The sequence below is a fragment of the Asparagus officinalis genome, chromosome 8, assembly GCF_001876935.1.
Source record: "Asparagus officinalis chromosome 8, Aspof.V1, whole genome shotgun sequence".
Classification (NCBI taxonomy): Eukaryota; Viridiplantae; Streptophyta; class Magnoliopsida; order Asparagales; family Asparagaceae; genus Asparagus; species Asparagus officinalis.
Window position 1 is genome coordinate 4,280,235 of NC_033801.1, and position 10,127 is coordinate 4,290,361.

Genomic DNA, 10,127 nt, shown 5'->3' on the forward strand with positions numbered 1-10,127 from the left:
AGGAGAAAAGGAAAAGGATGAAGACGAGAGATGATTGTAACAAAGATCGATTCTTTGCATAGAAATTACGCTCCAAAAGGAAAAGGTGAAGACAAGAGAAGGTGAGGATCCAGAACGCTCATCGAAGTTCGGGTACGTTCTTTTTCTTTCCTATTTAAGCTCAAATTTTGACTTTTTTTTGGGTGGTGTTCTTCGGTACTTTAACTTGATTTTCTGCTTTCGAAACCCAACGGAGGAGTCGAAACATAATTTCTTAAATTTAATTTGATGTAAAATGACGAGGATATCATCCTGTGGTTTCAGCAAGGGATCGCTTAGAGTTTACAGATATAGAAATGAGCTTGCATTTACTTCCATAAATAGTAAATAGGATTGTGCCCACAATGTGTTTGAATGAAAGATAGAGAGAGAATAGAAATCCATAGGGTAAAGGACTGATGAGGAAATAATTAAGAACCTATGCTAGTTTCATTTCTACATAAACGTATTGTTTTTTTAAGTATTTACATGTTTCCTTGTTAATTTCTTCGGCGCAGGAATTTGATAGTAAAGAATGCTTGCATCTTGCCCTTTCTGTCATATAGAGCTCCCGGTTACTGAGCTCGAATGGTATAACCTCTGGATTTATTTCTGTCAAATGTCAGTTTTTTCTTTCTTAGAAGTAAAAACATTTTTTCCTCTATTGATCGTATGCACTATGCAGGCACGCGAACAATCATTTAGTGGAAGAAGAACTTGCAAGGGATATAGAATTGGCAAAACAAATCTCACTAGCTTCCCCGAGCTCTTCACTCGTGGTACAATTTTTTAGAGCTCCTATATTGTTTAGTTTCATCTGCTAGCATATTGACCATCCTCGCTATGTCCTTTGAATCATTATTAAGATTCTTTATCATTTGAGAATGCAAGAGAATATAAAAATTTGAAACGGACACGAGAGTAGGAAAGCAGATCGCAATGGCCTCCACCAAGATATTGGTCCATGATACTCATGTGGCCCTTGTTGATGGAAAAGAAAAAAAAGGAGAGGGTGAGAGTGTAGTTTTAAAATTTCAGGGAATTTTCTTATTCCTACTAGTTTTTTCTGTAATTTTCCCATTTTTAAAAGATGTGTTTTAGTAATCTAAACATTACACAATTTGCATCAACTGTGCCTCCTTCCTTTCTCCAAAGAGCCGACTAGTTACTCATGGAACACGGGATTTAAAACTACTACTAACATAGTCTTTTGCCCTTCCCTACATCCAAGATATCCTGTTAATTTTTAGTTCAACTGCAATGTTGCATAAAAAGTGTACGCCTAAAGAAAATGCAAGGATGATATCCTGTTATTTCTAGTTCAACTGCAATGTTGCATAAAAAGTGCACGCCTAAAGAAAATGCAGGCCTATGGAAAGAAAAGGACTCACATCTTATTAGGTACTTTGGTTACAAGATCCATTATCGTTTTGAATATGTATTTAGTTGCAGGCAATGTGATTGGTAATTGAAAATGAAATACTCTTGTCTGGGCTGAAATCAATTAATGGACTATCATGATCACTTTTTACTTTTATTTTTTTTATAACTCACATGTTTCAAAAATATATCTATATGTAATTTCAGGATAGTCAATTGGATAATGCGGAGCCTTCTTATATTTTCTCTGATTGGACTGGTCAAACTAGCACCCCTTGCTCCAATCACAGTGAAGCTCATTACTTGGAAAATTTTGATCAAGAAAAGATATATGGTTTGGTTGGTTTACAAATTAAAAGCACATTATACAAAGTTGAAGGTGGTCTTATGACCTTGCTGAAAAGGTGCTTGGAATCAGAAAGCAAAGCTTCTAAAAGTGTAATATCCGGCTATATCGATCACTATCAGAGTGTTGCATCAGAAGATTCTGGATGGGGCTGTGGATGGCGTAACATCCAAATGATGTGTTCTCACTTGTTGATGGTAAGAAAACAAGCAAGGGATGTTATGTTTGGTGGTTCAGGATTTGTTCCTGACATTCCTTCGCTCCAGAGATGGCTTGAGATTGCTTGGGAGAGAGGGTTTGATAAAACTGGCTCAAATTCATTTAATCAAAAAATTTATGGCTCACGAAAATGGATTGGGACCACAGAGTGTGCCACACTTCTCCGTTCTTTTGGGCTTCGAGCAAGAATTGTAGACTTTGATAGTATATCATATTCAGGAGGTAAAAGGATAAGCAAGCATGTTTATGGGCCAATGGACAAGTTTATACATCAAAGGAAAGATGATGATTTTTGTGTTACGTCTTCATCTATTGGATCTCATGATGAACATTATGATTTGTCTAATCACCTAAAATGCAACAGCACTGTGGTTGATTGCGATAGTTCAAATGATTATAAAGGAAAGTCCATGGGTCATCAGATCCTCATCGATTGGGTTTGGAATTATTTTACTAATCATGGAAGCACGGACAACAAACAACATGTTTTGACAAGTGAGAAAACGTGAGTCCGTCCTTTTTCTTTCTCTTCACTTTTGTCTATCGAGGGGTGGGCGGTTACTAGACTGATGCCTCGTAACTGATCTGAGAATATGATTTTCTCTCATGTTAATGTATCCAGACATTTGTTATATTTCTTCTTTGTTTTTTAAGTTGCTTAAGCTTGTTGTAATAGTGAAATACTACATTGACTTCCAAATAGGCCTTTGTACTTCCAGCATTATGGCCATTCAAGAACTATTGTTGGAATCCAAAAGCAGCAGGGAAAAAATGGATCTCAAGACCGATGCTCTCTTTTGATTTTGGACCCTGCCCAGGTGGGATCACAGAATCTGTCAACTTAAATTTTGTGTAGATTAAACCATCATATTGACTATTGGGCTAAGGTTTCAGAAGTCTCTGTATTAATATTTTGTCTAACAAAATTGTGTTAATGCTGCAGAGAACTGCAGATTTGGAAAGATGTCTTACTACTAACAGGGGGTGGCAACAACTAATAAAACGAGGGGTTCACACACTGAGAAAGCCACAATATCAGGTCTTGTTACTCTCTTGATATTCTTCATCTCTCCTTGGTTATTTTTGAGGCAACCTGATATAAATTATATGGTTTACATTTTAGTTATGTTATGTTGATCCTGGGACTGCGAATGGAGAAGAGTTGGAACAGCTCAAGACTATTGATAGCATTTGTGTAAGATTATAAAAGATTGGTCTAAATAGCATGAAGGTGAGTGAGGTAGTTTTATATGCTTTAACCTTTCGTATTGTTTTCGGCGTTCATTTCAGTTCCTATGTTATTACCTGAGCAAGTGAGTTGGACATGTAGCTTGTCTTAGCAACCATAAATTGTTAATATATATAAAAGTATGTATGTATGTACGTACACAAGTACATACATGCATGACATGCATGACATGCATGCATGCATGCATACATACATACAATTTTCAGTCTCTCCACTGCCAACATTACCATACAACAGTATGTGATTTCAGATAGAATAGTCTTTGTAAACACTAGTTCTTATTTAATCTGTTACCATAGTTTTATCTATTGTTGTAATAAGCATATACACCAAAATTATATGGGTGGTTTGGAATTGAAGAATGGTCTGCATGTCTTCGTTCACCTTATTAACATTAAAATACTGATACCAAATCTTCCGTACTATCATTAAATGCATTGGCAAATTCATCTAGTGGCAGAATTGACAGGATTCTTCACTAGTCTCATTGAAATGTAAGACCTGTTAGGCTTTCAAAATAATCAACCCTGCTTCTTTTATGGGAAGAATAGATGATGAGTTCCCCTAGTGGTTTGTAATCTATGCCTGGTTTATGGGAAGTAAAAATTATCCAACAAGAACCATGCTGAAACAGCTTAGAACTACTGATAATATTTATTTCAATTTTTATAGTTACAGGAGGCTAACTCTGTTGATTTATCTGAATAACTAATACTAGTTAATTATACACAGTATAAATTATGACGAAATTTTAGCTTCTTTTCATATGCCAAATCGGATAACCTAATATCCTTTCCTCTATTATGCTTCTATAAAAAATAGCAACAATATACCTTCATTTTATATCCTGGAACTCTGCAATTCTTATACTACAGTATAGCAATACAAGAGGTCGATTAACCTTCCATCTGGCTTTGCAGATGGAATAATCTTGAATAAACACCATCAATTGTTGATATCAAAGCTGGATGGTTACCCTTTTCAACCACCTGGCCCTTATCCATCACCACTATTATATCTGAATTAATTACTGTGCTAAGCCTATGTGCAACAGTTATTTGAGTGGCTTTGAACAGTGGCCCACCAAACTTTCTTCCTTTACCTGATCCTAAAGCTCTCATGACAGCTTTTTCAGATTCTCCATCAAGTGCACTGGTAGCTTCATCTAGCAGCAGAATTGCTGGCTTCTTTAGTAGTACCCTCGCAATGGCTATTCTCTGCTTTTGCCCACCAGAAAGTTGGCAACCCTTTTCTCCCACCATGGTGTCATACCCCTTTGGCAAATTACTTACAAACTCGTGAATGTTTGCTTCTATGGAGGCCTCAACTACTTCAGCTTCTGAAGCGCTTTCATTGCCATAGCAGATATTGTCTCTAATTGAGGAACTAAAAAGGAGGGGCTCTTGCTGCACAAACCCTATTTGTTTTCTTAACCATCTCAGATTGTAATCCTTTATGTCCTTCATGTCTATGAAAATTTGTCCTGCACAAGGATCATAGAACCTTAAAAGTAGTGCCAAAACAGAGGACTTCCCTGCTCCACTAGGCCCAACAAGGGCCACCCTCAGACCAGAATCTATTGTTAAACTGAATTTATTTAGTATAACTACTTCTGGCCTTGACGGATAGTTGAAACAGATATCTTTGAATTCAATTTTTCCTTCGATCCTTTCAGAATCTGTAGCATCCGGCTTATCTGGCACAATTTCAGTTTCGCGGTCAAGGATCTGATAAGCTGGTGTCAGTATGCTGATAGCAGAGACAACCATGGGGATCAAAGTCCATAGCTCAGTGATTGAAGGAACAGTAAGTGAGAAAATCTGGTAAGATCTAATTCCATTCTCAAATGTCGATTGCTTCTTATCAACCAAAACTGTGGTGTACCATAGGGCGATGGCATGTGCAATATTCCATAAGCATAGTGACACCCCTTGTACAATCCCATACTTGATACTCTCTATCCTTTTAGCCTTCATAGGATTTCGTAGAGCAAGCTTGGCTTTCTTTAGTATATGTTCTTCGTGGACAAAGGATGCCACGGTCCTAATATTGCTTGCTGACTCTGATGTAAGGGAAACAATTTCTCGGTGAGCTACCGCAGAGTCACCTGAGAACCCTTTGGCTGATTTTGCATGTATTAGACCACCAATAAAATGACAAGGCATAACTGCCCAAGCAACAAGGCCCATTCTCCAGTCAACAATCATACTGACAGTGGTTGCTATTAGAATGGAGGAGATGCATTGGACTATAACTGACATCTTATCAGATATAATGGTCTTGATCATGGAGGTATCGGTGACAATATGTGAAGTAAGGAATCCCACACTATTCTCAGGTTTTTCAAACCAAGCTATCTCATTTCGAAGTATACCTAGAAGAATCAAAACATTAGCTTGTTTTGCTGAATAAATGACTAATCTTTTCTTATGCCCATGATGTCGTGTTACATTTGAGAATGTGATATACAAAATATTTAAGGAAAGTTCTCTTTTGAGAAATGCTTGGAATCCTGTTGAAAACCTTCCAGAGAAGAAACTTTAAGTACTTACTATATGTATTAAGAAGAAGTCGTAAATCAGTTGTGTGATGGAACATTAGAACCTTGCATGGAACTCTATTTTTCGCTTTTCCTGTTGCGTTCATGTATGGCAGTTAGGCTACAGATGATATTTGGGTTATTAACGGCCTTATTACGGACTGAAATCTTATACATGTGAAATTCTGAACATAACATTTTGATATATTTAACTACAAAAGAGGTCCTGGCGACAGAAAAAACACATGGAGGTTGAAACGTGTCTGTAAATTTGCAGTAGAATTATGATGACTGTAGAGAATACAAAATTAGAGGAAGAAAAGAAAAGACGAGATAGTATACCTGAAAAAAGAGCCTCCCTGAGGTTTCTCATGGCCTTTTCCCCAACTATACCATAGAAATAATGTTGCACTGCATGGGTGACTAATGTAAGAAATCCAACTCCAGTGAACATAAGTGAATACCAGCCTACTCTCCTTGTTGCGTCTGGCTTGTAATATGCAATTCCTATTGTCATGATGAAAAACCCAAACAGTGGTTTTGAAATACCAGAGATAGCTGCTGCAAAAGAACCCAAAATAGTTTTTCCAAAATCAGCGTTCTTCAACCCAAACCAGATTCTGAGGAATGGAACCTCTTTTCTTTTTGTTTTATGCATCTCTTTCTTTGTAGGACTACCCAACTGGCACTGCAGTTCCTTGGATTGTTCATGGAGCTCAGAAATCTCCATAATAATGTTGTTGTCTTCTGAATGTTCCTCAGTATCACCAGCATACCTGTTTTCCCCATTTCAAAGAAATGGCGAAGTTAATTTAATGCATAAGTTTTCTTACCTTTTTCTTCTTGTACTTCACTACTTTATCTGATTCTGCAATTTAGGATCTTTATTTGAATTCTGTCAGAGTTTTATCTCACTTCAGATTTTGCTATTCTAGTACAGGAGTAAATCCATTCGTTCCTGTTTATCAGTGACATTTATCCTTCTTTTATCTTTTCAAATTGAGATGTTTTTGCACTTTTCTAAAATTTAATGTCAAAAATTAGTAATAAGGATTTTAACTGTTCCAGAATCAAGACTGCTTGGTATTTGCACTTGCCTTGTTCCTATATCTCTAGTATCTTCATTTTCTCCAGCCTCCATGTTGTGCATGCTAAACAAACTGCTGTAGAATTTACTGCCTTCTAGCAGTTCGTTATGGCTCCCTGCTTGTGCCACCTTTCCATTCTCTACAACAACAATGATATCAGAAGTCACAACTGTTGACATTCTATGCGCAATCAGAATCACAGTTCTCCCTTGCATTGCCTTCTCGAGTGCACCTTGAACTAGCTTCTCAGATTCTGAATCTAGTGCACTGGTTGCCTCATCGAGGAGAAGAATGGGAGGATCTTTAAGAATGGCTCTTGCTATGGCTATCCTCTGTTTTTGTCCACCTGAAATCTGTACCCCTCTCTCACCTACCTGAAACCATATTCATTAAACATGGTTGACTATAGATGAATAAATCACAATGCGTAGTGTATAGGAGGATTCTAAGAATATTATGGCTATCAGGATACAATTTGATATAGGATGCATCTTAGAAAGGTATCAAGGTACCTATCAGGTATCACTGCTCTGTATCCAGCCCATATAAATTTACTTTATGTAGAAACACCAGAAACAGTACTCTTGATAATGCAAAATACATGCCTTTTTTGTATTCATCGGCAACAAGAACAACAACAACAACAAAGCCTTTGTTCCAAATCTCATCCTTGCCAACTCGGTGAATCCTACGTCTTCATTCAGTTCTGTTACTCTCCATAGTTACTGCACCACTATGACATTCTTTTCACTACCTCATCCATTTTCTTTCAGTCTATTTCTAGTTCTCACTGTTTCATCAATTAAGGTCCTACAGCTCCTAATTGGTACATTTAATTGCATCAATCAATTGTTTTATATACTTCCATAAAGTGGAAACCTTTCTAGGTTTGAAGTATTCTATGAAGATTTATCAAAATATTTCTCAACATGTAATGTTTAGTTGTCGGTGATTACATTTCCGTATGAGTCGTAAATTTGGAACCTTACCTCTGTGGAATATTGATTTGGAAGTTGGGATATGAATGAGTGGACATTGGCTGTTGATGCTGCCTGAATTATCTCTTCATCATTTGCTTCCAGGTTTCCCACCTTAAGGTTATCCTTGATAGTACCTGAGAAAAGCGACGGCTCTTGCGAAACTGCTGCTATATTTCTTCGGAGAAATTTCAGATCAAGGTCCCTGATGTTGAGACCATCAATGAGAACAGCACCTGCCAATTTAGATTGCTATATTAACTCGTCTAGAGCACAACATTCCCCAATTTATCTAGTTACAACTTACAACAGTTTTTTATGTTTTCTGCTTTAGAATTATCAATATACAGAATGGAATAACTGCTAATATCAATTAGTACGTTAATAGTGATTCTATATCTATTCTTGTAGGCTATTTTTATGATGGATCAAGGCATTTTCTATGGCCATCATCCAAAGTGCAATGCCATTAGCTTTGGGTTCCGGATGTGGGTGCAAAGAGATCAAGCTTACAATCTAAACCATAACCATTTAGTTGATATTATTGCTATCTAAAACGCTGGCGACAGAATTTTCTCTATAATAATGTCTGTGGTCTTTAGAATTATTATATATAATAAAAAATAAATGGTATGTGTCAATTCCTTTTCATGATGTAAGAATACAGGTTTAGGTTTAAAATGAAGTTGGGAATAAAGGCGTTCCCTTCGGTACATGCAAGTTGATAAACATCCTAATACATGCCTCAAAGATCTGAATTTAGAACCAAACCTTCAGTTGGATCATAGAACCTTTGCACTAAGGAAATTATGGTGCTCTTCCCACACCCGCTACTTCCAACCAAAGCAACCACTTTGCCTGCTGGTATAGTCAGCGAGAACCCCTGAAGTATAAGCTTATCCTGACGCGATGGATATGAGAAGTACACATTTCTTATTTCTATGTCTCCATTAACCTTATCTAGAATCTCTCCTTTCATTTCATAGCTTATGACCGGCTTCCTTTCTATCACCTGAGATACTTCATTTCCTGCTGCTCTTGCCTGGTTGAAGATTTGAAAATCTGGCGCTGCGTAAGTGATTGATCTGAAATTCAATTACATAAGAAATATTTAGTTATTCGGAGTTAGTTAATTTGGGCTAAATGATTTAAAATCTTGAGGAATATTTACATGGCTCCAAAGAGAATACTCATGACAGCTGCTAAGGTTTCACCTCCCTGAGATCGATTTGCTTTAACTGTAACTGCTCCCACCCATGCAATCAATGCCCAGGAACAGAATGTTACCATTTGAAACATGCCCAATCCCAGTCCTTTTATTGCTGCCTCGTTCTTGCTCATTGTGTACTGCTTCTCCATGCACTGAGCAAATGACTTCAGTGCTAAGCTCTCACCAACGAAGGAGAGGACAGTTTTGATCTGGGTTAATGTCTGCATTCACACGCTTTTGTTTTTATAACTTTTTGCAAGTATTCTACCTTTCAATTGGTTACTCGAAGAATGTAGTTTCACACCATACTTATCTAATCTTTGCTTAATGGAATTACATGAAGCATTAGTAAATATTCTGAGGAGTTTCAACTAGAATTATCACCTGTTCTACAAGTGTCGTGGTTTCCGATAAATATCCCACTCTTAACACCGATAATGCGTTCATTTTGCCAGTGTATGTAGCTCCAATGCCAAGAATCAGTGGCACCACAAACAAAGCAAGAAGGCCTACTTCCCAGCAACAGATGAAAGCAACTACGATACCCACAAAGAAAGTGGAGAGGCTTGAGATGCAATGTCCCATCTGGGAGGGGTCAAAATTAATTCATTTTAGGAGCTATATATGTTAGCCAATGACGGTAATATAATGGAGGATAGTTACTCACCCTCTCGCCGATTGCATCTTGTATGATATTCATGTGGCTTGTGGTTCCAGTAATTATCTTTCCTGTGGTGAGATCTGTGTCAAAAGCTGCAATATCTTGGGTTAGAACTGCTTCGAGAAATGCCAGCCTCAAGCGTGATAGTTGCCTTTCGCTGGAGTACATCCAGCATGAGATTTCTGTGTTCACGTGTTCTTGTTATTGTATGCAATCTTGGAGTAAACAGAACAAGCAGCTTGATACTGTAATCGAAGGAAATTAATTGTTGCCACAATTATGTTGTATGAGAACGTAGGCATTTTTTCCCCCTTGAAAAGTGATAAGCTTGCATAATTATCTGGGATTTTCTCATGCAACTCTGCAACAGTTGGCTTAAGTTGAATATCTATTTACACCCCAACAAACTTTTACTTTTTCGTAAACTTGATGATTCAAAA

General features: G+C 37.3%; 2 protein-coding genes across 10 annotated transcripts; one reads left to right on the forward strand and one right to left on the reverse strand.

Annotated features, from left to right (window-relative positions):
- On the forward strand, positions 7 to 9,999 carry LOC109851570 (zinc finger with UFM1-specific peptidase domain protein). 9 transcript variants are annotated; one of them, XR_002249893.1, is made up of 9 exons: positions 7 to 132; positions 537 to 609; positions 704 to 797; positions 1,606 to 2,468; positions 2,667 to 2,781; positions 2,907 to 3,002; positions 3,087 to 3,194; positions 4,888 to 5,035; positions 9,482 to 9,999. XR_002249893.1 is itself a non-coding variant. In XM_020421771.1 (8 exons), the coding sequence occupies exons 2-7, from the start codon at positions 554 to 556 to the stop codon at positions 3,168 to 3,170; spliced, it is 1,308 nt and encodes a 435-aa protein (XP_020277360.1). In that variant the 5' UTR covers positions 7 to 132; positions 537 to 553; the 3' UTR covers positions 3,171 to 3,203; positions 9,482 to 9,999. The 9 variants fall into 9 exon arrangements, 6 of the variants coding, with proteins under 6 accessions (XP_020277360.1, XP_020277359.1, XP_020277364.1 ...); XR_002249894.1 differs by having other exon boundaries at positions 4,888 to 5,018; XM_020421771.1 differs by lacking the exon at positions 4,888 to 5,035 and having other exon boundaries at positions 3,087 to 3,203.
- LOC109851571 (ABC transporter B family member 10-like) lies at positions 3,793 to 9,475 on the reverse strand. Its single transcript, XM_020421776.1, has 6 exons — positions 8,988 to 9,475; positions 8,588 to 8,901; positions 7,829 to 8,052; positions 6,829 to 7,213; positions 6,094 to 6,495; positions 3,793 to 5,586 (listed from the first exon to the last, which is right to left on the reverse strand). The coding sequence occupies exons 1-6, from the start codon at positions 9,251 to 9,253 to the stop codon at positions 4,109 to 4,111; spliced, it is 3,069 nt and encodes a 1,022-aa protein (XP_020277365.1). The 5' UTR covers positions 9,254 to 9,475; the 3' UTR covers positions 3,793 to 4,108.

Bases quoted from the DNA above. Each gene is read 5' to 3' on its own strand.
- LOC109851571 (XM_020421776.1), bottom strand. From the start codon at position 9,253: ATGCAGACATTAACCCAGATCAAAACTGTCCTCTCCTTCGTTGGTGAG. The intron at 7,214-7,828 runs GTAAGGTTCCAA...ATATGGTTTCAG, and splicing joins CAAATCAATATTCCACAGAG to GTAGGTGAGAGAGGGGTACA. The intron at 6,496-6,828 runs GTCTTGATTCTG...AACATTCAGAAG, and splicing joins GCAAGTGCAAATACCAAGCA to ACAACAACATTATTATGGAG.
- LOC109851570 (XM_020421771.1), top strand. From the start codon at position 554: ATGCTTGCATCTTGCCCTTTCTGTCATATAGAGCTCCCGGTTACTGAG. The intron at 798-1,605 runs GTACAATTTTTT...ATGTAATTTCAG, and splicing joins CCCCGAGCTCTTCACTCGTG to GATAGTCAATTGGATAATGC. The intron at 2,469-2,666 runs GTGAGTCCGTCC...ACTTCCAAATAG, and splicing joins GTTTTGACAAGTGAGAAAAC to GCCTTTGTACTTCCAGCATT.